Here is a 24,772-nt window from a genome sequence, read left to right as displayed (position 1 = left end):
CAGCAGGCAGGCACAGGCTCCTTTTAGGGGAGATGAGGGGTAATGAAAATGTGCTTGAACTGGACGTCTCGTGATGACTTTGGCGTAAGTCTGAAAGTTTACTAAAAATCACTGAATTAATTCAAACTGGTAGACTACATGTATGTAAGTTATCTGTCTACTTACTCCAGCAACCGATGTACTTCAGAAAGCCGGTTTGTTTGCTTAAAACCCATGTGCTTTCCAGGCACCATTCTGCCAAGACATTCAGCAAGAAAAGTGCTCTCTCTGTGAGTGGAGACGGCCAAGCAGTGGCTGAGCAGCCCCTCTGAGGCCCAGGGCAAGCAGCCTTGGGCTCCCTGGTTCCCAGACACCTCCGCAGAGCAGGTGTGCAGCCGAATCACCCAGGGAGCTCCTGAGAACTCGGATTCCCAGGCCCCACGCCCAGCCTCGGAGTCTATGGCTACGGGTGGGGCTCAGGAACCTGGGATCTGAGTCTCGGCCCACACTGGGAACCACTCATCAACGCCCAGCACCTCTCACTCTGGGGGAAACTGAGGCCAGGCAGCGCCGGGGAGCTGCCAGCTCTGCCCATTGAGCTGGGGAGGGCCTGGGCGGGAATGGAGGTCCCTTCCTGGTTCCTTCTCTCCTTCCCTCCTCCGCCCACTCCATTCCTCCCCGGCCCCCAGCCTCCTGGTGACTCAGGCCTCTGAGTCATCCAGTGGCACCACAGAGGAAACTTCTTAGCCAAAACAATCCCCAAACAAAGCCTCCCAGATCTGGGGAACAGAATAGGCCCAGGAGGCTAAGCAAGGGAGGGGAGGAGAACACAGAGTGGAGCTGGACGCCTGGACCCCAAGCCCACTGAGCCCTCCACTGAGCTAGAGAGGGCGCTTCCCTGGCCCCCTGAGTAAACAGCACTCACTGCAGCACACAGAAGGCTCAAAATGGGCCAGACAGCATGGCCAGTCCTTCTCAGCTCTGTCTTGTTGACAATGCTTCCCAAGGCTAGCACATGCCCATTTTACAGATGGGGAAACAGAGGCTCAGAAAGGGTCAGCCCAAGGTGACACAGTTAAGAAGTGCAAAGCAGAGTCCGGAACCCAGGACCATCTGATTTCAAAGTCTGGCTCTCACTCCTACGCACCTTTTAAAAATACCTCCTGGGTAGCACGGCATGTAGACAGTGCCTCATCTACACGAGACAGGTGAATGGCCCAGAAGGGGCCCGACCACACAGGGCTTTCTCCCTCTTCTCCCTGTGTCAGGCTCTGCCTCAGGACTTCCTGGCCCCGTGGGGTATACACATGAGCTTGGGGGTTCCTCAGCAGCAGGAACACAAGGCAGGAAGCGCCCAGGGCCTAAAGAACCAGCCGGGAGGAGCACGGGAGCAGCGGGGCCACGGCGGGTGAACAGAGTGGGTGTTTGTCTCTGGGGAGCAGGGAGCCTGCAGACAGGGGGCAGGAACAGCAGAAGCAAAGGCTCAGAGGTGTGGCCCCCACAGCAGAATGCAAACGCTGGCTAGGCGGGCCTGGGGTGCGCGGCCTGGCTGCGAGAGGTCCTGGCCTGCTCTGAGGCAGGGGAGGATCTTTTCAGCCCAGAGAGAACAGGCTTGGAGCCGGTTTCATCTCTGCACGGGGCCTGGCCAGCGGCTGAATGGGGAGTCCGCATGGGGAACCCTGGAGTCCTTCTTTCAGCAGGCTTTGGGGACAACCTAGACCCCCAGCTACTCACCCACAGGTCAGAGTCGCCCCTGAGGGACTCTTCCTTCACCATGGCTGGGCTGGGCAGAGAACAGGCGAGCCTCTCCCAACCACACCGACCTAATCGCATCGGCCTATAAATAGGGCCCTGCGGTTTGGTCTGAAATAGCTGTGCCAGGCCCAACTCCACAGGCACCACCGGGGCACGCACGGTTCCGGAAATGGTCCTTCTCACTGACACGATTAAAACCCCAAACTTCCTCGGGAGACCACTGCGCGTGTTCTAACTCTCTCTCTTAAACATGAGGCGGTGGGCTGAGGGGAAGAGCCGCCCACCCACGGCAGATGACGGCAGTGGGCCTGTGACTGCTCTTCTGCTTTCTGCTCTCGGGGGACCCAGAGCAAGCCACTACCCCTCTCTGGGCCTCAGTTCCCCCAAATGTAAACTGGGAGGTTGAACATGGTATCACTGGGGCCCTTCCAGCCTGGATGCTCCCCAGAATTGTCTCAGGGTAACCCCTACCCTCAAATGCTCATGCCACTGTTACCCCTTTCCCAGTTGACTTGGGGGTTTTTTAAAGTTAATAATGACTGGCATTTAAAAATTAGAATTGCAATAAATACTTGAGTGAGGTCTAGGCCTGCCACTGAAAGGCTGGATGACCTTGGAAGGGTCACCGTCCCTCTCTGGGCCCCAGATTCCTCAATCATAAGATGAAGGTGCTGCTAGGTTGATGCCCAAGGTTCATGACTATTTTTAATTAATTAATACTTTTGTGTGTTTGTTTAGTATTTAAGAGAACCGGGATAGGCCAGCCTTGAGCTGAGTCCTGGGGCTAAAAGACAGCCGAGCCCTGGTCCAGACCCCGGTGGGGAAACGTAAAGGCTTTTCCAAACCACTCGGGGTCCCACTAGAGGCCTCTTTCAGGGCTTCCGGGGACACCTTGTTTCCAGTTCAAATTACAGATTTATGGTCACAGAGGGATGGATGATGACATGGACTCGGCCATTACCTACCAACAAGGAAGGAAGGATAACGAAGCCATCACCAGGTACCAGGCATGTGCTTAGGACTTCACGTCCCCATTATTAATCCTCAGCAACCCTACTGTCATTCCCATTTCACAGATGAGGAAACTGGGACTGAGGGGGGTGTGTCAAGGGGCACAGAGCAAGTCAGAGCTAGAGTAATGCTCGGACTTGTTGGCCTCTGGAGTTCAGGTTGTAACCAAACCCCAGTGAAACAACGGAGGAGGGCTGCCCAATGGGGGAACGAACCGACAGGACAGGAAAGAAACCAGCCCGGAGCGATTTACTGCGCGTGTAGGTGGGTGGGAGGGACGAGGCTGCGCCCAGTGACATTCGTTCTTTCCAACCCCCTCTGCATCCCACCAACTGACCTCACATCTCATTGCTCAAGCAACTCCTCAGCTCAAGACCTGCCGTGGCTCCTGGCATCCAGAGGGTCAGGACCCTGCACTCAAAGTCTCTTTAGCCACTCTGCCCACTAGCTCCCAAACACAGAGGTACCCCCAGGGGGCTGAGCTTTCGCACGTGCACCTTCCTTGCCTGGACTTGCCTCCTTTGCTTCCCTTGCCAACCCCTCAGCAGAGCGCTAGACTCGGCGGGGAAGCCCTCTGAGGCTCCCGGGGCCCCAGGCAACAACCAGCACGAGTCTGGATCTCCCAGGGCCCCCAGGTTTGATTCACCTCCGCTCTCCAATGCAGAAGCTCGACAATGAAAACACGCAAGGAGCCCAGAGAATGCTGGAAAGGGCTCATTTCCAGGACTGCCGACACCAAGCCTCATCCTGAGGCGCAGTGTCAGGACGCCACGGTGTGGAAAAGCCAAAAATTACAGCCTCGGGGCTCCTCAGGGCGGGACTTGGCGACTGTCTCTTTCAAGGGTTCCAATCCTGAAATTGGGGCAAAACTCTCCCCTACTTTAAAACCTCCGTGCCTCCCCAGGGGTCTAGATAAAACTCCAAACCCTAACCAAGGCCCCTGAGGGCCTGCACAACGGAGGCGTCACCTGGTCTCCAGGCCCTTCTCCCTTCGCCGTGCTCTGTTCCCAGCTCCTTCCTCTCCCTCACACTGTCCCTCGCTCACACTGTTCCTTCCATCTTTCTCCTTCATCTGTCCAGACAAGAGCCCATCACACCCGCCCAGTCCCATCTGCTCTCCTAACGCCGGTCCCTTCCTTCACAGCCGAAGAAGGGATGAGTTTGTTCTGTGTATAATGGATTCCGTAGGGCTTCCCTGGGGGCTTAGCGGTAAAGAATCCGCCTGCCAATGCAGGAGACCCGGGTTCGATCCCTAGTTTGGGAAGATCCCCTGGAGAAGGGAATGGCTATCCACTCCAGCATTCTGGCCTGAAGAATTCCATGGACAGAGGAGCCTGGCAGGCTACAGTCCTTGGAGTGGCAAAGAGTTGGACACGACTTAGCGACTAAACAACAATAACTTATATAAGACCCAAGACGGTAAGACCCACGAGGGTTGGGAAAATCTCATTCTTTGCTGATTCTCCAACCCCCAGCCCAGGGCCTAAATAAATACCTGTCAAATGAAGGCACACACGCATGAACAAATCAATGAGTGAATGAGCCTCTATGTCTTACCAGACAGGAAGTGGTCAGACTCCTGCTGAACATTCGAGGAAAAAAAAACAGGGCCCCAATTAGGGAGGCCGCAGAAGTAGGAGACAAAGTGAACGGTGCGGCCTGCCAGAAGCAAAAAGGAGAGCGAGCTTCCAGGAGGGGGAGGCACCCGGGGCTCCAGCAAGGTGGGGCATGGAGAGCTGAGGAAACACCAGGAGGTGTGGACACGGAGGGGTCACTGGGGAGTGCGCGAGAGGCGGGGCCCAGCACAGGGACAGCGGGACAGGGTGAAGATGCAGAGAGCCCTCAGCTGACAGGCGCACAGCGGCTGCACACTTCTGCAGAAGTGGGAAAGCAGAAGATGGTTCCTGTGTCACTTGCCAAAGCATTCAGAGAATATAACCCCTTGTGGGGACACAGCGCTCAGGCCATGGGGCTCTGGGAGTTGTCAAGGCTCTGAGTCTCAGACTCTAGAGCATCAGAGCCAGGGCGGCCCCTGCCGGTCCATCTGGGCAGCTGGGGGAGGCCCCTTCGTCTCGTGCCCTTGGGAGGCGGCTGTTCCCCCTCTGTGGGAGTCCAGCATTGAGGCCGCAGCATCGGAAGGCCCTTGCATCTGGGCTTGGGGAAAGAGGAACAGCACCAACTGTGGTCGGCCTGTCACGTCACCGCCTGGAAGCCAGCCGGGCTGCGGGGATGAGTAAGCCCTGGAGGTTCTCGGCCCCTTCTCCTTTCGGCAGTCAAGGTCACCAGAGCAGTGTTTCCCAGTCTTTCCGCACAGTTACTATCAGAAACTCACTTCTCTCTGTTTCAACACGGGAAGCTGGGTTACCCCCCTAGCGATGATCCTTCCCCTTTTTCCAGCTCACAAAGCCCTTCGGCATCTGTGAGCTGATGCAGTCCGCACGACAACCTTGTTAGGTGGGTGGGGGAGACCAATGCACCCATTTCACAGGCAGAGAAACCGAGGCCTGAACTGGGACCTGAGCCAGGTCTCCTGCTTCTGGCCAGAGGACTCTGCATTCCGTGCCCTGCCTCTTCACCTCCTCCAGCGGGTCACCTGTGAATCTGATAGTCAGGTGGGCCCCGCCCTGCCGGCCGGCCCAGGTGAGTGTGACTCATGCACCTTCCCTGTGACTCACACTTCTCACTCCTCCTCCGGTCAACAAGCCCGGAGCCTTGGCAGCCGCACCCCAGCTTTTCTCACCCTTCCAAAGAATTCCTGCACCTCCTCCTCATGGGAGTCCACCCTCGGTGGGAGTCCACCCTCCAACCGAGGCGCTACCAGCAGCCCGGAGAGGGCAAGCACCTTCCTACCGTCACCCAGCGCAGGAGCAGCACAGCCCGGGGTGGGGGCCCAGGAGTCCTGGCACCCAGCCCACTTCTTGCCTCTTCCCCAAGGGATCACCCTTGCCTGGCCTCCCTCTCTAGGGAGGCTGAGGAGCAAATGAAGCAAGGGCAGAATGCTCTCTGAGCTTTACTAGAAAAACCCCAGGGACTGCCTTTGCACCATGTGTGCGCCCAGCGGCTGCTTCCCCAGGCCCATCCAGACCCCCCGGCAGCCAGGCTGGGTTTAGGAGGACCCAGCGGTGGCTGCACTGCTCTACCTACCTTGTGGGGCTGTGAGTGAAGAGGGCGGCTCCGTCGGAAGGGCTTGGCACCAAGGTGAAAGCGCGGCTCGGGGGCTTAGCAGCACCACCTGTAAAGAAAGGGCCAAGACTCCCAGGCTCAGGGGCTCAAGGTCATCTGGTCAGAGCCCATTTCATGCTTCAGCTCCTCCCCAGCCCCCACCACCCCCCATCCAGGGTCACATGCCCCTGCACGCACACCTCCAGCAGTGGGGCCCTCACTTCCTGCCAAGGCTGCAAACCTTCTATTCAAGAGTCTGGCTGGTTAAGAGCACTGTTGCTGGGATGTGCTGGAATTCTCTCTGCCCATGCCCCGTTACACGCTGGGCCTAACTCTACCCTCTGGGCTCACCAGGAGCAGGTCTGGCACCCCGTTTCCCAGTGGCCCCTCAGAGACTTGAAGACGGTAACCCTGGGCCCCTCGAGTCTCCTACCCCTTTTGCTCCAGCTCTTCCTGAGATCAAGGTGTCTGCTTCCCTCCCCCGGCTTCCGTGATCTACTTTAAATGAACCCTGTCCCCACCGACAGCGCAAGACCCAGAATTAAACACTTGGATGAGCTCTCTTCAGGGCAGGGCAGCAGAACTCTCACCTCCATCATTCTAGACGCCATGCCTCTATTAATACAGCCAAAAATCCCATGAGCATTTAAAGTAACCCCATTGTATGACTGAATTCAGCTTATGGTCAGCTTCAGAACTGTGGCTTAAGATCGTGAAGTTAGACCAAAGGGCCCTTCATTTAACTAACATGTAACAATCAAGTTACGTCACCTTTCTGAGCCTCAGTTTCATTCTCTGTAAAACAGGAATTGTGGGGTAGGTGTTAGAACCTACCCCATGAGGTCATTGAGTGAGTGAGTGAATGAGTGAAAGTCGCTCAATCGTGTCTGAACTCTTACGAAGATCAAATGAGATAAAATATGTCAAGGATTCTGAATAATGTATGTGCTTACCCTACCACTTAACTCTCAGTCTGCTTCTAAAAAGTGTATCTTTCTCATGCTGTACTTATGCAGACTGCGGAGCCAAGCCTCTCACATGCCATATTCCCACCTCTATGCCTAGCGTTGCTCCACTGTTGCAGGACTGTATTACCATCATATGCTGATGAGTCTCTCTCTCCCATGAGACCATGGGCTCCGTGAGGTTGCTCTGCCTCTGAAGCCCAGGCCTGGCACGTGACCTGGCAAACAGGAGGACCCGTGGGTGTACGCTGAGTGACCAAAGCAGGGCCAGCCCACGCGCACCCAGAGTGGTTTGTGCAGCCCCAAGCTTTCAGCACCCACACTTTCAGAGACCCCCGGGGTCTTCACCCTTCGTCACTCCCAGACTCCCAGTCAGCCACATTCAGGGAGCCGCTGAGCAAACTGGCTCCTGCCTGAACTGGAAAAGGGCTCTGCCCAAACCAGCTTCTCCAAGCCAGGCGGAGAGACTCCAAGATCCCAAAGGCAGCGGGGCCCTGCAGGCTCCCTGGATTAAGATGCGAGTGAACCCTATTCTTAGCTGACAGTAGACGGCCCAGACATCCCTGGGGCTTTCTACATCATGAGCAGCACCAGTGCACAGCAAGAGATCCAGAAAGAGGCTGGGGGCTTATTTGGGCCCTGGGACCTGGAGTTAAGTGCCACCTTCGTGGGCTCCCTTCAAAGAGTTCCATAGAAACTTCCCAGTTCCGTGGGGTAGATGAACACAGAGCTGCTGCTGCCAAGTCACTTCAGTCGTGTCCGACTCTGCGACCCCATAGACCGCAGCCCACCAGGCTCCGCCATCCCTGGGATTCTCCAGGCAAGAACACTGGAGTGGGTTGCCATTTCCTTCTCCAACACAGAGCTGGGCTCCTGCAAATGATTAAGCAGTTCCCACTTTCCGTTAACTCCGTGAGGATGAACCTTTCAAATCCAGCCCCCTTCTCGACACACCTCCACATCTCACCCTCACCCTCTCTGGCGGTGCTGTAATTGTTCCCAAGGGCAACCTCTTTTACGCTCAAGGTTCCGCATCTCAGCATCAGCAGCACCATCCCCCGTCTGGACGGACGCCGGGCATCCTCTTCAGCCACCCCGGCTCCGTCACTCTCGCCTCCCTACACCGCTGGTTCTACCCGAACGCGCCCACTGCTCCCCACCCTGACTGCCAACACGTTGGTCCAGGCCCCTCAGCCTCTTGCCTGGGAGGCTGCCGTGCCTCCTACCCGTCCTCCCACTTCCTCCCACCCCGTCCTCCCACCCACTCCCTCCTCCCCTCCAGAGCAAGCCAGACCACGTTGCTCCTCTGCGCAGACTCAGCCATGACTCCCTGATGGCCCCCAGGTAAAACCCAACGTCCTCAGCGGCCCTTTAACCATGCGCGCCTTTTATGGTCTGCCCTCATCAGTCTTGAGCCTCAGCTCTCCCCAGTTCCCGTCTTCCACCCACACCCCTCCAAGCTCCAGCCAGAGGCAGCTGCACTGGCCCTTAAATCTGCCTATAATCTTTGCACAGACTGTCTCCTCTGTTCCCGAGCTCTCTTCCATCCCTGTTCTTTTCTCCTTCCGCTCATGATCAAGCCCAGGTTTCCTCCGAGAACTCACCTCTAACCCCCCCTTCCCCGTGAGGCTGAGCTCCTCTGAGCCTCGGCCCGTTTCCCTGCCACACTGTTACACTCTGTTTCCAAGTGTGCCTCCCCCGTCAGACTAAGACCCGCTTCCCTGTATCCCAGAGTCTAGCCTAGGGCCACCACAGCTCAAGATTCAAGGAAGGCAGAAACTAGTAAATCACACGCATGTTCACGTGTGTGCACACGTGCGTAAACACTCATGCACAAACACGGTCTCAGAGACGGCAAAGGGCGCAGGTGCTGCCACCTATGGGCAAAAAGAGCATTACACGGTTTCCTGCGCTCTGGACGCCGGGAGCCGTCGAATTTCAGATTCACTGGGTGTAGAACTGTTGTTATTGCTTAATCGCTAAGTCGTGTCCAACTCTGCGACCCCATGGACGCCAGGCTCCTTTGTCCCTGGGACTTCCCAGGCAAGAATAGTTAACCCCAGCTAACTCCAAGTCGGTCTGTTTTCCATTTTGGGCCTTAAGGCTGCCACAACTTAGAAATAAGGTCTGTAAACCAGCTTTGGTCCACGGCCCGCATGCTGCATGGAGCCCTAAAGAGGGGTGTCTCCTTCCAGTAGTCACCATCCTTGCCTGGGGCTCCTGTGAAGCCTATTCGCTGGGTTAGATCTTAGAGCTGCCCGCCCATGGAAGGAGTGGGTAGAGAGCTTGCCATTAGTGAAGGTGTACAAGCATCACGAACCCCATCTGTTTGGATGGCTAAAAAGGAGCTTTCTGCCCTGCGGGGGTGAAGGGGTGAAGGAGAAGCGGGAACAGAGGTGTTTTTCTTCCAAAAGACTGTTTCCAGATCGCTGAGAGGACCCTCAGATTTGGGGGGTGTGTGTGTGTGAAGTTCCTTCAATCTTACCTGATTCTCTGCGACCCTATGGACTGCAGCCGGCCAGGCTCCTCTGTCCCTGAGACTTTCCAGGCAAGAACACTGGAGTGGGCTGCCATTTCCTGCTGCAGTCAGATTTGGTGAGGGTGTGTGCCCTGTCAGGCAACGCCAGAGGGTTCAAATGACACCAGCTGTCATTGGGCACCTACCCAGCGTAAATTCCTTACATACATCGTGTCTCATCCTCTCAACTCAGCGGGCAGCTGTCACAGTCCCCGTCTTGTGAAGGAAGAACACAAGTTCAGAGAGGTGAAGTGCTGTGCTCAGGGTCACACGGCTAAGGTGCCTGAGCAGCTGCCACCAAGTCAGGCCGCCTCCCCGACAGCTTGGTCTCACCAGACTTCAAGCTGGGCCTCTTGCTTACTAGACAAAAATATAAAGCTCCAGTTACTCTAGACCAGGGGTTAGCAAACTTTTACTGTGAAGTGCTAGGACTTCTCTGGGGGGTCCAGTGGTTAGGACTGTGTACTCTCACTGCAGGGGGCACAGGTTCGATCCCGAGTCAGGGAACTAAGATCCCACATGCCATGACCAACATTTTTAAAAGAGAGAAAGAGAGAGAAAAGAGCCAGATAGGAAATAGTTTAAACTTTGCAGCCACACACCCTGTTGCAGATTCTTCCTTGTTCAGTTTCGGATTTTCTTTTTTACAATATTTTAAAAATGTAAAAACCATTTTTAGCTTGGAGGCATACAAAAACAGGCTGGGGCTTCCCCAGGGCTGTAGTTTGCAGCCTACAGCTGTAAAAGAATAATACGTATAACCTTAAGTATAAAAACTTCTGGTGGAAATGTTTTATGCCAAACACTAGGCCCTTCAGCTGTATTTCTCCCCCTTCAGATGACATCCTACTGAGTCACTCTCTCCTAAAGAAGAGCCCTGCCCTGCTCTGAAATTCAAGGGCTGTTCAGATTCTAGAAACATAACTGCGGACCAAATACAGTTCCGCTTAGTGCTATGAGATGACAGAAGCAAGTACAATGGGTAGAAAGAACCTCAAGGATAAGATATCAGGAGTTCTCGGCTCTAGTCTGGGCCTTGAACAAAGGATTTAGAATCTTACTAGGCTTCCCTGGTGGCTCAGCTGGTAGAGAACCCACCTGTGAATGCAGGAGACACAAGAGTCATGGGTTCGATCTCTGGGTCGGGAATATTCCCGAGAGAAGGTAATGGCAACCCGATCCAGTACTCTTGCCTGGAAAATTCCGCTGACAGGAGTCTGGCGGACTACAGTCCACGGGATTGCCGAGTTGGGAATAACAGCGCATGCGCGCACGCAGTCCACGGGCCTGAGGAGTTGGGTATAACCGAGCGCGTGCGCACACGCATGCCAGCTGTGGTCCCTGGACCCGCAGCATCTGCGTTAGCTGGGAGGGCATTAGAAGTGCAGACGGGGACTCCCTGGTGGTTCAGTGGTTAGAACTCTGTGCTCCCAATGTAGGGGGCACAGGTTCCATCCCTGGTTAGGGAAGATGCCACATGTTTCAAGGCCAAAAAAAAAAAGGAAGTGTCACGCCCCACTCCAGACATACTAAGCCAGAATCTGCATTTTCACAAAACTCCCAGGTGATTTGGGAGCACAGTAAGTTTGAGATGCTCTAAAACGTCTCTTACGTCCAGTCGCAACACTGTTGACAGACCCCTTCCCCTGAGGAGAGAAAAGGTCCAAAGGTCTTTTTTGGTGTTGTAAAAATAAGTCTCTGCCCTCACACCTGCACTCTTTGTGACCCCATGGACTGTATAGCCCACCAGCCTCCTCTGTCCAAGGTATTCTCCTGGCAAAAATACTAGAGTGGGTTTCCATTTCCTCCTCCAAGGGATCTTCCCGACCCAGGGATCAAACCTGGGTCTCTTATGTCTCCTACACTGGCAGGCAGATTCTTTAACACCAGCGCCACCAGTGACCTCAAAAAACACCCCACTTCAGGACGCACACTCAAGAGACCAAGACCTGCCACTGAGGCTTGAAATTAAGCCTTCGACTGGTGGAAAAGTAAACCCAGGTGGATGAGAGGTGACAGTCCTCAATTCACAGTAGGGGAAACTGGCTAAAAAGGAAAATGACTTTCCCAGGACCACACTGCCAGGACAGACTCGGGGGCTGACCACGGCCCAGTTCCTTAATCTTCCCAGGCCTTGGGCTTTATGATCACTGAAATCGTTTTCATTTAGATGAGTACTTCTGAAATCTCACAAGTGGTGGAGCAGCAATCAGAGAACTTACTTTGAGCTTTAGGAAATTCACTTGCTCTCTCTGGGTCTGAGTATTCCTGGCCATGAAGTGAGGAGGTGGGACCAGGCAGCTTCTGAGGTCTAACTGTAAGGGTCGGAATCTGGAAAGGGTTTCTAGGTGAGGAGGCAGTCAGGAGAGGGGCCTTCTGCGTCACATTGAAGTCTGGAAACAAAGGCAAGTACTTACATCCTAAACATGGAGGCGGCACGGTGAGCGGGCCGCAGCTTAGGTCTGTGGCAAGTGCAAAGCAGAAACTGCGGTGCGAACCAGCTTCTCCCTGCCTCCTCTGCCCAGGATCTTAATCTTTAGCACTTGCTGATGCCGAACTGTGCAAATCTACAGGTATACCTCGATTTATTGCACTTCAGTTTACTGAGCTTCATCGAGACTACATTTTTCACAAACTGAAGGTTTGTGGCAATCTTTGAGCAAATGGTCTTGTGACATCATGTTTCCAATAGCATTTGCTTACTCTATGTTTCTGCATCACATTTTGGGAATTCTTGCCATAGTCTGTTTAAACTTTTTCATGATTGTTGTATTTGTTATGGTGATTGGTCATCGGTAATCTATGCTGTTACTTCTGTGACTAGCTGAAGGCTCGGATGATGGGTAGCGTTTTTTAGCAATGCAGTGTTTTTGAGTTAAGGTACGTACCTTGATTTTTGAGACGGAACACTGTTGCACACTAAACAGGCGACAGCGTAGTGTCAACACGGCTTTTACACGCGCTGGAAAACCAAGAATTCTGTACGCCTTGCTTTATCGTGATAGTCACTTTACTGTGGCGATCCGGAATGGAAACCTCAGTATCTCTGAGTTATGCCTGTGTTTGCTAAATGAAGAAATGTTTCAGAAGAATGGTCCCTGAGCCTTCTAACAGCACAGTTAGGCTTTTGATAACCAGCCTCAGATGTTCCCCAAAGAAAGGCTGGTGGAAATACAAACTGCTACAACCTTTCAAGCATGGAAGTTTGGCAAAATGTAGCAAAAGCTGTAAATTTGTCATTTTTGACTCAACAGCTCCATTTCTTGGGCTCTCTTTTAGAAAACAATGAGAAAGGAATAATTTATGCACTAGAATGCTCGTTGCAGCACTGTTTATCAGCAGCCTGAATGCCTAATAACAGACGATGTGAAGTGAATCACTCACATCATAGATACAATAATAGAGAATAACAAAAAAATCAGGTCAGCATTCATCATTTTAATAATAAAAATGTGAAACTTTTTTTTACAAATAAAATTCATTATTTTCTTTAATCCCCCAGTCTATTAGAATGAAAGATTTTAGATAAACATGCATTTATCCACTTAGAGTATACTTTTAAAACTCTTTAAAAAATTAAATTTAGAGTACTAAATAACATGAAAAAATATTTATGTTATAACATTTGGGAAAAAAAATGCAGAAAGTCAGAACAGAAGATTACAAATGTGTTATGACCACAGTTCTGTCAGGGGTAAAAGAATATGTGCTGAAAATATTAGGAAGGAAATGCACCCAAATGTTAACACTGATTATCTTGTGTTGGCAGAATTATGGACATTCTTATTGTTTATACTATTTTTATTTTCTACATTTTCTATCATAATTACTATATTTATAAAAAAGAAAAAAAGTCATTGGAGGAGGGGAAAAAAAAAGACATATCCTGTGGGTATCCCACCCACAACACTCTGCCGCTCCTCCAAAATTAACCAGCATTTACTGAGTACCCACCAAGGGCCCAGCCCTGCCACAGCCACTACAGAAGGAAAATTAAGGGCCAAGCCCCACCCTGAAGGCTTACATATACCGTATATATATTATTTGTTTGCAAATAAACTGGGATCAAATGATATCCTTGCTGAAGTTGGAAAGAAGGCTGTTTGCTTAACCGGTTCAGCAGAATAAATAAATCCACCCCTACTGGCGTGGCACCTTCATCCCAGTTCCCTGAGAAGCTCCACGGCTCAAACTGCCCCTGGAGTCCCCCTTGGGAAGAGCACGTTTTAGGGACACGTTACAGCCAAGGAAGAAAACTGTTAATCCTGAGTCCAAAAATTGGGTGCAAGAGGTGCAGAGACGCACCCTCAGACAGAACCTGTGAGGCACCAGGACGCAGCAGGATGGGGCCTGGGAAAGAACCTATCTGGCTACGTGGTCCCTGGGGACCCCAGGCATGAGCGCTCACATCTCCAGACTTCAGCTTCCTCATCTGTAAAATGGGGCCCATAACAACCTCAGGGCTACTGTGAGGCTCAAAAAAGAGAAAGGAAGGCATTTCATTTCTCTGGGCTGAGCCTCAGTTTCCTTATCTGTAAAACTGAGTAAATATCTCCTCCCTAGTGGAGCTGTTAAAAAGATAAAACAAGATGGTAAAGACGAAAAGTGAACACAGTAAGAACGCCACCGACAGGGGTCCTCACCCTTACTGCTTGTAGAGCAGGGAATGGGATACATGCATGAATCCTAGGCCTCAACTGCCGTATCTGTAAAATGGGCAACCAACTGAATTCACAAAGACCCAATTTATGAACAGCAGCCGAATCTCCAGCTGATGCTGGTGCAAGTCACTCAAACAAGGGTGACTGCTGTGGGCTCACTTCATGCTTAGAGACGTGGGGGCCCCATGTCCCTGCAGTGGGCACAAAGCCCCCTGGCTCAGAGGCCGCCGGGGCTGGGAGGGCGTGACATTATTCTGTCCACCCGCCTAACGCCAGGGGACACGGGCCCAGCGGAAGGCACGGACTAGCTCAAGTCACCCAGTATTTTGCCAAATGGCAAAACCAGGACTCAAGCCCAGGCCTTCTGCTGTCCAGCCTTGCCCATCACACCCACCGCTGTTCTCTGCCCTGCCCTTAAATTGCTGATGTGGTCCTGGGCAGGGCAGGGGAGAGCAGGCAGCAACAGCAGGGGGTTGGGGGTGGGGAGGAAAAGCCAGAGAGCAGCAGGAACCCAGCCTGCCTGTGGTCTCCAAACTCGCAAACCACATCAGGCTGAAATATGACACATGCTCACTCGGTTGAAAGGGAGGAGATATTTTTACTTAACATCCCCCAGCTGCCTGAACACTGGTCTCTTTCTTTCCCTCCCCTACAAAGTACATAGCTCCTGGGACCAGGTTTTCCCTGCTTCTGCTGGCGTTTTCTCAGGAAATAACCATGGGGAGGGGAGGGCCGGGGAGAGAGATGTTGCCCATTCTTCCTGGCTTCCTCAGAAAGCTTTCCTGAGCGGGGGCTCCAGCAGTGAAAGGAGGCTGGGCCCCCAGCTAACTCTCTGAGTGAACCTGGGCAAGTCTCTGTCCTCTCAGAGCCGGGATTTCCTGAAATGGAGGAAAGATGGACCTACAATCTGAGTCCTGTAGGTAGTACAGAAAAGCATGAATTTAGAGAGTCCCTTGGACTGCAGGGTCATCCAACCAGTCCGTCCTAAAGGAGATCAGTCCTGGGTGTTCACTGGAAGGACTGATGCTGAAGCTGAAACTCCAGTACTTTGGCCACCTCATGCGAAGAGTTGACTCATTGGAAAAGACCCTGATGCTGGGAAAGATTGAGGGCAGGAGGAGAAGGGGACGACAGAGGATGAGATGGTTAGATGGCATCACTGACTTGATGGACATGGGTTTGGTGGACTCCGGGAGTTGGTGATGGACAGGGAGGCCTGGCATGCTGTGGTCCATGGGGTCGCAAAGAGTCGGACACGACTGAGCTACTGAACTGAACAAACAGTCCTGAGAGGCCCCTCCAGGCCTAAACTCCCCACGCCATGCATGTGGATCAGCACCCCTCCTCACAGCCCCAGCAAAACTCCACCTGCAGTTCTCATAACGTCAGGACTAGATGGCTTCGCCAGTAGAACATTTAAGGCAGTGATTAAGAGCTACCGCCCTACAGTCAGACCTCCGGAATCCTAGCACTGACACCTAACTGCCTCACAAGCCAAAGTACATTCCTTAGCCTCTCTGAGCCTCAGTTACGTCCTCTACAGAAGCAGATAACAGGACCTAACTCAGAGACATGATCGTGAAGAACCAACAAAGTAATTAACGCCCCAGCGCTTGGTTTACTAAAAGGTAGCTTTTTATCATGGAGACCAACATCTCCCCATTTCACAGATGAGGACACTGAGGCCCCGTGAGCCAGGACTTGCCCAAAGTCACTCAAAATAACTCAGATTACAGCTCCACTCCTAAGTCAGTGCATCTAACTTCTCTCAGTTCTGCCATCTCTAATAACTAATCCATGCTCAGAGACTGTAGATATGGGCTGTAAAGTTCTCTTGAAGAAAACCAGAGACCGGTGCCCCAGCAAGGGATGACAGAATATGCAGAAATCATCTCTATGACCTGACAGCTTCTCACCAGAGACCCAAGCTGCCGACATGAAGTGGGGAGAAGTGACCCTCCGGCACTGGATGGCTAAGAAGCGTGAAGGCATCCAGTATTCAGCTCTTGCTTGCGACAGTTCCACAGAACTGCACACACAGCTGTCCACAGGGCCACCTCTGGGGCAAGAAGGGGTTACAGGGATGAGGCTTACTCTATTCTCTAGGCTTGAATCTTTTTTTTTTTTAGAGTTTATTTTCAATTGGAGGATAACTGCTTTACAATATTGTGTTGTCTTTGCCAAACATCAACATGTATCACCCACAGGTACTCACATGCCCCTCCCTCCTGAACCTCCCTTCCACCTCCCACCCCATCCCACTCCTCCAGGTTGTCACAGAGCCCCAGATTTGACCTCCCTGTGTCATACAGCAAGGCTTGAATCTTTAACAATATTTCTTTGCTTTAAAAGTAAAACTCAATACTGAAAATCTCAGAATAACTTGGCAACCTTGTCCAATAGCTACAAGCCCACTACTTGCTTTTAGATAAAATTTGCTGCCAGTTCTGATGGGTTCTTCAGCTGGGATTCCAGAATCTGCCACTCTGGTCCATCCCATGGCCATTGGTCTGGTTCAGACCTGTATTCTCTTTCACTCAACCATCCAGTAGCCTCCTAAGGAATCCCTGTATCTTGAGTGAAAAGTAAAGTGAAGTCGCTCAGTCATGTCCGACTCTTTGCGACCCTATGGACTGTAGCCTACCAGGCTCTGAGAAGCCTCTCAAGAGTACTGGAGTGGGTGGCCATTTCCTTCTCTGGGGGATCTTCCCAACCCAGGGCTCGAACACGGGTCTCCGGCATTGCGGGCAGACGCTTTACTGTCTGAGCCACCAGGGAAGCTTTCAGTGCAGCCCCTTCCAAAGCATCTGCTACAAAGCCACCAGATTACTCAGAGTTTTGATCACTGCCCTCAGGCTAAAGTCCAAGCCCTTAGTTTACGATCTAGCTCCCTCTTGATTATGGTCTTCCCTGGTGGCTCAGATGGTAAAGCATCTGTCTACAATGCGGGAGACCTGGGTTCCATCACTGGGTCGGGAAGATCCTCTGGAGAAGGAAATGGCAATCCACTCCAGTACTATTGCCTGGAAAATCCCATGGACAGAGGAGCCTGGTAGGCTACACAGTCCATGGGGTCTCAAAGAGTCGGACACGACTGAGCGACTTCACTTTCCTTTCCTTTTCCTTTCCCTCTTGATTTACAGTCTCAACTCCCGCCACTCCACCTTTCCCTCGTCTGCATCCTCGCCTTGTGGACTGCTCAGAAAGCCTCAGTGCCTTTGCACGAGCTGTGCCTGCTTCTCAGCATGTCTTACTGCCCATCGCCTTATCTCCTGGGAAACTTTTACTCATTTCTGAGGTCTGGGTGGCCCAAACAGACTTAGTCACCCCTTTATAGGCTGAAGTTAATTCTCAGTATTGCAACTTTGTTCTGAACACTATAGATGAGACGCATCTTGAGGACAAATATCTTTGCCTTCCTCAAGGCTCTTGGGCCCTCGCAGGGCAAGACACTGAACACAGGCCCTGAAGAGTGCTGAATCAAGGAAGAAGGGAAGGAAGGAAACCCCTCCTGGGAGATGCCTGCTTTTCCAAATTGATGTCAGTCCCCAATAAAAAAGACTATGGAAAATTCTGGAGTAAAGTTCCTTTCCCTGATTCACACGGTAACTTTTTTTGCTGCGAAACTCACCCGGGTGCCAATTCAAGCTCCCCGGGCTGTTTATGATTTCCCTGGCATTTATAAATAGTGAGGCCTCAAAAAGGAAAATGGAGTTTCAGGGGAACTGGAAGCTGCCGTTCCCCCTCCCAACTTTCCTCCTCCATTCCAGGCCTCTTCCCCTTAATTAACATCCCCAAGAAACGCCAACCAGCACTCCAGAGTGTGAGTATGTCTTGGAGGAGAGTGTGTGTGTGTGTGTGTGTGTGTGTGTAGTGCTCAGTTTCTTAGTGAATGGAACTCGAGGCTCAAGAAGAGTCTAAAGCCCCAGGAGCTAGAAGTCAGCCAAGTGCGAATGGCACTGAGTCCCAGGCCGGCCCCTTCCTCACTGTGTATCAGCCGCTCACCAGCTCTCAGGGCCCTGCAGCTTTCTCAACTGTGGAACCAGGCTGGTGAGATTCCATCAAGCTGTGGTTACTGTAAAGCGCAGTGCAGCAAGAGTTCATAGGGCTCTGGTCAGAAACACGGTCCTGGGAGAGCAGGACCCGCAGGGTTAGCCTCAGAAAAGTCCCCAGAGGCCCCGGCTTCCAGGAAAAGCCGAAAAGCAGTCACCCACAGGGCACCCTGATTGTCCCCTGCTCTCCTGAGTTCTGGGTGTCATAAAGCTGTCCTCCCTGTTTTGAGTTAGATGTGAGGGCGGAATAAAGGGCGGATGTCTGGGTGTCTGAGGCCGAAGCTCCCTGCAGCCCCGCCAGCCTCCTCGGCCCGGGGCCTTGCTTTCGGCCACTGCGGAGAGCAGCCAGGCTGCGCCGGGCCAGGGGACACGCAGTTATCAGATTCTGAGGCGTGTGGACCCAAGCAGAGATGGGGGCCCCAGGGAGAAAGTCTGGTTCCAATCCCTGTCCTCACCTCAAAGAAGTTTCCGTGTGAGTCAGGGAAGGGCCCGTGCTCTGCAGGGCGGAGGGACGGACAGCGCCGACAGGTAGCAGCGGCAAGCCGATCCCAGACCAGTAAGAGGAAGAACTTCCTAATAGTGCTGGGCCCAGAAAGAGGAAGGAGGTGGGGGTGGGGGCTCCTCATCTCCAGGGGAGCGCAGGCAAAGGCATTACTCCTGGAGATGCGCGAGGCAGACTCCCCGGCGGAGTCGCCGCCCAGACCTCTGCAAGCCCGAGACCACCTACGGGCGAGTGCGGGGCTGACCCCGGGCCCACGCACCCCACCGGCGCTAAGTGGGTCAAAGTCAGCTCGAGTGCACCACGGGGCCTGTGGGTGGAGGCCTGAATCCCCTCACTCCCCACCCGAGCCCCCCAACTCTCCCCGACCCCCGGAAGACCCGCAAGGTGGGGGGAAGGGGGACCCTTTTTCCGCGATGCCCCGGCTGCTGGGCCGAGCTCCAGGCGCGGGCGAGCTCGGCCCGCGCGCGGAGGGAGAAAGGACCCAGAAGCCCGGGATCCCCGGGCGTCCCGGGGTCGTGGTCGCTCCCCTCGCCTACCTGCGGCTGCGGCGCTGGCGACGGCTGCTGCTGGGTCCAGCTGTGCTCAGCTGGCTGCGGGCGGCGGGGCTGGGGCGGGCAGGGCGCGGGCGGGGCGGGCAGGGCGCGGGCGGGGGCCGCCCTCGGGGCGGGGCCGCCGGGCGGCGCGGGGGAGGAGCGCCGGCCCCGCCCACAGGCGGCCGGGAGCGCGGCGACTCTGGCTCCGGACCCGCCTGGTGTGCCCTTTGCCTAAGGAAAGGATCGAGCTACCTGCTTCACACGGGAGGAAACTGAGGCCCGCAGCACCGCGGGGGGATCGACAGGAGCCTGGGGAGAGGGGAGGAGACTCGGGGGGCGCCTGGAGCTGGGCTGGGGCCAAAGAGCTCAGTTGGGATGGGCAGCCTGCGGGGTGAGATTCAGCTCCGGGGCGGTCGGGCTCCAGGAGGCAAAGCCCTCAGAAGATGACCTGGGCAGTCCACAAAAGCAGAATAGGAGTGTGGGCAGCAGCGAGAGACCCTGAAGGGAACAAAGGAGCAGAATGAGGCCCGGTTGCCTTCAGGAACGAGAAATACACGAAATGCCAAAGCGCATCCCTGTCCTTAAAATGTTAAGCTGGGGCTTTGGAGTCAGACCACCTGGGCTTGACCCCCTGACCTACTAGTCCTGAAACGTTGGACAAGTGACCTAAGGTATCAAAGTGCCAATTTCCTTATCTGTAAAATGGGCATCATAATTTCATCTTCACGCATCTGTTGGGAAGACTTAATGAAAGAAAGTCTTAACACCATATCAAGTACTGTGAATTCTCTGTAAATGGAAGGTTTTATTAGTGTGATGTGAAGTCGCTCAGTCGTGTCCGACTCTTTGGGACCCCATGGACACCAGGCTCCTTTGTCCATGGGATTTTCCCTGCAAGAGTACTGGGGAGGGTTGCCATTTCCTTCTCCAGGGAATCTTCCTGACCCAGGGATCAAACCTAGGTCTCCCACATTGTCAGACAGATGCTTTACCATCTGAGCCACCAGGGAAGGTGGTATTAGTGTGATGGCAGATATTATATTAGGTGCCAGAGCAAATCCACATTGTCAAAAAGATGAATGCAAGGTCACTTCTAAACAAATGTAGTGTTTTATTTATCATAACAGCATCTCTTGCATTTGAGAGAGAGCCATTTATGATGGATAAGGGATTCCCAGGTGGTGCAGTGGTAAAGAATCCACCTGCCAATGCAGGAGACATAAGAGACACAGATTTGATCCCTGGGTGGGGAAGATCCCCCAGGGAAGGGAATGGCAACCAGCTCCAGTATTCTTGCAGGGAAAATCCCATGGACAGAGGAACCAGGCAGGCCCCAGTCCATGGAGTCACAAGAGTCAGACACGACTGAGCGACTGAGCAGGCGCGCATTTACAGTGGAGCAGGGCGTAGAACTGGAGAAGGCAATGGCACCCACTCCAGTACTCTTGCCTGGAAAATCCCATGGATGGAGGAGCCTGGCGGGCTGCAGTCCATTGGGTCGCGAAGAGTCGGTCTTGACTGAAGCGACTCAGCAGCAGCAGCAGGGCGTAGAACAGCCTCTGACAGTCTTGGTGCATGTGAGAGTTCCCCGTCTCCTGCAGCTGCTCTGTGACTCCAAGTTGGGAGACCCACATTGCAGATAAGACCAGAGGACTGAGGTGTCCATTCCCAGCCTAGGTGAGGGCTGCAGCCCCATGTTCAGCTGAGTAAATCTCCCTCCAGCACAAGAGAAAATATACGAAGTCAATAACTGCTGGGTGCTGGGAATCAGACAGAAAACCTGGTGTTATTTAAGTAGCAGAGAGGCTAAGAGCACAGCATTCACTTCCTGGTTTTTTCTAGTTTGTTTTTTTTTTTTCCTAGTTTTTTAATTAAGTAGCAGCCAGGGAAGCCACAGGACCTGGAGATTCCCAGCCAGGTTCTTCCCCTGCGGCAACCATTTTCTACATCTCTAGTGATGACAGGGATTTGATTTAGGTCATACGTGAATGGTCTAGTGCTTTTCCCTACTTTCTTCAATTTAAGTCTGAATTTGGCAATAAGGAGTTCTTGATCTGAGCCACAGTCAGCTCCTGGTCTTGTTTTTGCTGATTGTATAGAGCTTCTCCCTCTTTGGCTGCAAAGAATATAATCAATCTGATTTTGGTGTTGACCATCTGGTGATGTCCATGTGTAGAGTCTTCTCTTGTGTTGTTGGAAGAGGGTGTTTGCTATGACCAGTGCATTCTCTTGGCAAAACTCTATTAGCTTTTGCCCTGCTTCATTCCGTATTCCAAGGCCAAATTTGCCTGTTACTCCAAGTGTTTCTTGACTTTCTACTTTTGCATTCCAGTCCCCTATAATGAATGAAAAGGACATCTTTTTTGGGTGTTAGCTCTAAAAGGTCTTATAGGTCTTCATAGAACCCTTCAACTTCAGCTTCTTCAGTGTTACTGTTTGGGGCATAGGCTTGGATTACCGTGATATTGAATGGTTTGCCTTGGAAACGAATAGAGATCATTCTGTCGTTTTTGAGATTGCATCCAAGTACTGCATTTCAGACTCTTTTGTTGACCATGATGGCTACTCCATTTCCTCTAACGGATTCCTGCCCACAGTAGTAGATATAATGGTCATCTGAGTTAAATTCACCCATTCCAGTCCATTTTAGTTCGCTGATTCCTAGAATGTCGACGTTCGCTCTTGCCATCTCCTGTTTGGCCACTTCCAATTTGCCTTGATTCATGGACCTGACATTCCAGGTTCCTTTGCAATATTGCTCTTTACAGCATCGACCTTGCTTCTATCACCAGTCACATCCACAGCTGGGTATTGTTGTTGCTTTGGCTCCATCCCTTCATTCTTTCTGGAGTTATTTCTCCACTAATCTCCAGTAGCATATTGGGCACCTACCAACCTGGGGAGTTCCTCTTTCAGTATCCTATCCTTTTGCCTTTTCACACTGTTCATGGGGTTCTCAGGGGAAGAATACTGAAGTGGTTTGCCATTCCCTTCTCCAGTGGACCACATTCTGTCAGGTATGACCGAAATCAAATCCCTTATGATTATACAGTGGAAGTGAGAAATAGATTTAAGGGACTAGATCTGATAGACACAGTGCCTGATGAACTATGGATGGAGGTTCCTGACACTGTACAGGAGGCAGGCATCAAGACCATTCCCATGCAAAAGAAATGCCAAAAAGCAAAATGGCTGTCTGGGGAGGCCTTACAAATAGCTGTGAAAAGAAGAGAAGTGAAAAGGAAAGATATAAGCATCTGAATGCAGAGTTCCAAAGAATAGCAAGGAGAGATAAGAAAGCCTTCCTCAGCGATCAATGCAAGGAAATAGAGGAAAACAACAGAATGGGAAAGACTAGAGATCTCTTCAAGAAAATTAGAGATGCCAAGGGAACTTTTCATGCAAAGATGGGCACAATAAAAGACAGAAATGGTATGGACCTAACAGAAGCAGAAGATATTAAGAAGAGGTGGCAAGAATACACAGGAGAACTGTACAAAAAAGATCTTCATGACCAAGATAATCATGATGGTGTGATCACTGACCTAGAGCCAGACATCCTGGAATGTGAAGTCAAGTGGGCCTTAGAAAGCATCACTACGAACAAAGCTAGTGGAGGTGATGGAATTCCAGTTGAGCTATTTCAAGTCCTAAAAGATGATGCTGTGAAAGTGTTGCCCTTAATATGCCAGCAAATTTGGAAAACTCAGCAGTGGCCACAGGACTGGAAAAGGTCAGTTGTTATTCCAATCCCAAAGAAAGGCAATGCCAAAGAATGCTCAAACTACTGCACAGTTGCACTCATCTCACACGTAAAGTAATGCTCAAAATTCTCCAAGCCAGGCTTCAGCAATATGTGAACAATGAACTTCCAGATGTTCAAGCTGGTTTTAGAAAAGGCAGAGGAACCAGAGATCAAATTGCCAACATCCAATGGATCATGGAAAAAGCAAGAGAGTTCCAGAAAAACATCTATTTCTGCTTTATTGACTATGCCAAAGCCTTAGACTGTGTGGATCACAATAAACTGTGAAAACTTCTGAAAGAGATGGGAATACCAGACCACCTGACCTGCCTCTTGAGAAACCTATATGCAGATCAGGAAGCAACAGTTAGAACTGGACATGGAGCAACAGGCTGGTTCTAAATAGGAAGAGGAGGAAGTCAAGGCTGTATATTGTCACCCTGCTTATTTAACTTATATGCAGAGTACATCATGAGAAATGCTGGAATAGAAGAAGCACAAGCTGGAATCAAGATTGCCAGGAGAAATAGCAACAACCTCAGATATGCAGATGACACCACCCTTATGGCAGAAAGTGAAGAGGAACTCAAAAGCCTCTTGATGAAAGTGAAAGTGGAGAGTGAAAAATTTGGCTTAAAGCTCAACATTCAGAAAATGAAGATCATGGCATCTGGTCCCATCACTTCATGGGAAATAGATGGGGAAACAGTGGAAATGGTGTCAGACTTTATTTTTTAGGGCTCCAAAATCACTGCAGATGGTGACTGCAGCCATGAAATTAAAAGACGCTTACTCCTTGGAAGAAAAGTTATGACCAACCTAGATATTCATATTCAAAAGCAGACTGTGCCAACAAAGGTTCGTCTAGTCAAGGCTATGGTTTTTCCTGTGGTCATGTATGGATGTGAGAGTTGGACTGTGAGGAAAGCTGAGCACCGAAGAATTGATGCTTTTGAACTGTGGTGTTGGAGAAGACTCTTGAGAGTCCCTTGGACTGCAAGGAGGTCCAACCAGTCCATCCTAAGGGAGATCAGTCCTGGGTGTTCATTGGAAGGACTGATGCTAAAGCTGAAACTCCAATACTTTGGCCACCTCAAGTGAAGAGTTGACTCATTGGAAAAGACCATGATGCTGGGAGGGATTGGGGGCAGGAGGAGAAAGGGACGACAGAGGATGAGATGGTTGGATGGCATCACCAACTCGATGGACATGAGTTTGAGTGAACTCCGGGAGTTGGTGATGGACAGGGAGGCCTGGCGTGCTGCGATTCATGGTGTCACAAAGAGTCAGACAGGACTGAGCGACTGAACTGAACTGAACCGAGTGATGGCAGGAACCATTTCTTGAGTGCTTGGGCCATGCTCTGGGCTTCCCGAATGCTGCCGACCTTCATCCTCACCTCCTTGCCTGCTTGATTCGTCCCCTCCCCTGCACACTCCCTGTCCCCCACACACTCCCTGCACACTCCCCGCACACTCCCCCGCACACTCCCCACACACTCCCCCACCTGAGGCAGGCATCAGGGGTGCAGTTTTCACACGAGGAGACCCAGGCGCCACGAGGGTTAAGCAGCTCTCCTGAGCTCACACAAGTGGCACCGTGCACATCTGGGTGCTTGGCCCCGTCTCTGCTCAGTGTCCTCTGTCTCTCTGCTGCTCTCCCTGGCTTGGGAAACTGTCCAGTTCCACCTCCTCTGAGAACCAAGGAGGCCCCTCGCTCACCGCAGGACACCTCCTGCTCTCTCACTGCACCCTGCCTGCTGTTTCTGGAGGCGGCCTGTGGGACAGGTGGGGAGAAAGGCATAAACACAGACTATTTGGTTCTCAGCTCTCTGATTACAGCCCCCGGCACACACATGACCTGGAATCATCTAACGTGTCATTTCCAAG

At 52.2% G+C, this 24,772-nt stretch overlaps 1 protein-coding gene across 11 annotated transcripts in view; it reads right to left on the bottom strand.

Annotated features, from left to right (window-relative positions):
* Positions 1 to 19,189, bottom strand: part of GSN (gelsolin) — a 62,012-nt gene extending 42,823 nt beyond the window's left edge. For 3 of the 11 annotated variants that reach the window (XM_086414025.1, XM_086414026.1, XM_086414032.1), the window contains exons 1-2: positions 19,142 to 19,189; positions 5,890 to 5,977 (exon numbers count right to left, since the gene is read on the bottom strand). Coding sequence is in view for 1 of the 11 variants with exons in the window: in XM_086414024.1 (XP_086270150.1) it covers positions 1,714 to 1,755 (42 nt within the window). In the remaining 10 variants the exon portion in view is untranslated. Of the gene's footprint in view, positions 1 to 1,713; positions 1,797 to 5,889; positions 5,978 to 7,002; positions 7,746 to 12,278; positions 12,459 to 18,558 lie in introns of those variants that run through there. The other 8 variants (XM_086414028.1, XM_086414031.1, XM_086414030.1 and 5 more) reach the window with 6 other exon arrangements.
* Between the last annotated feature and the right edge of the window lie 5,583 nt (positions 19,190 to 24,772).

The sequence above is a fragment of the Bos grunniens genome, chromosome 8 (assembly GCF_055505025.1).
Source record: "Bos grunniens cultivar Pamir isolate PY7600 chromosome 8, Bosgru_T2T1.0, whole genome shotgun sequence".
Lineage (NCBI taxonomy): Eukaryota > Metazoa > Chordata > Mammalia > Artiodactyla > Bovidae > Bos > Bos grunniens.
This window is presented reverse-complemented; position numbering and strand designations above follow the sequence as displayed.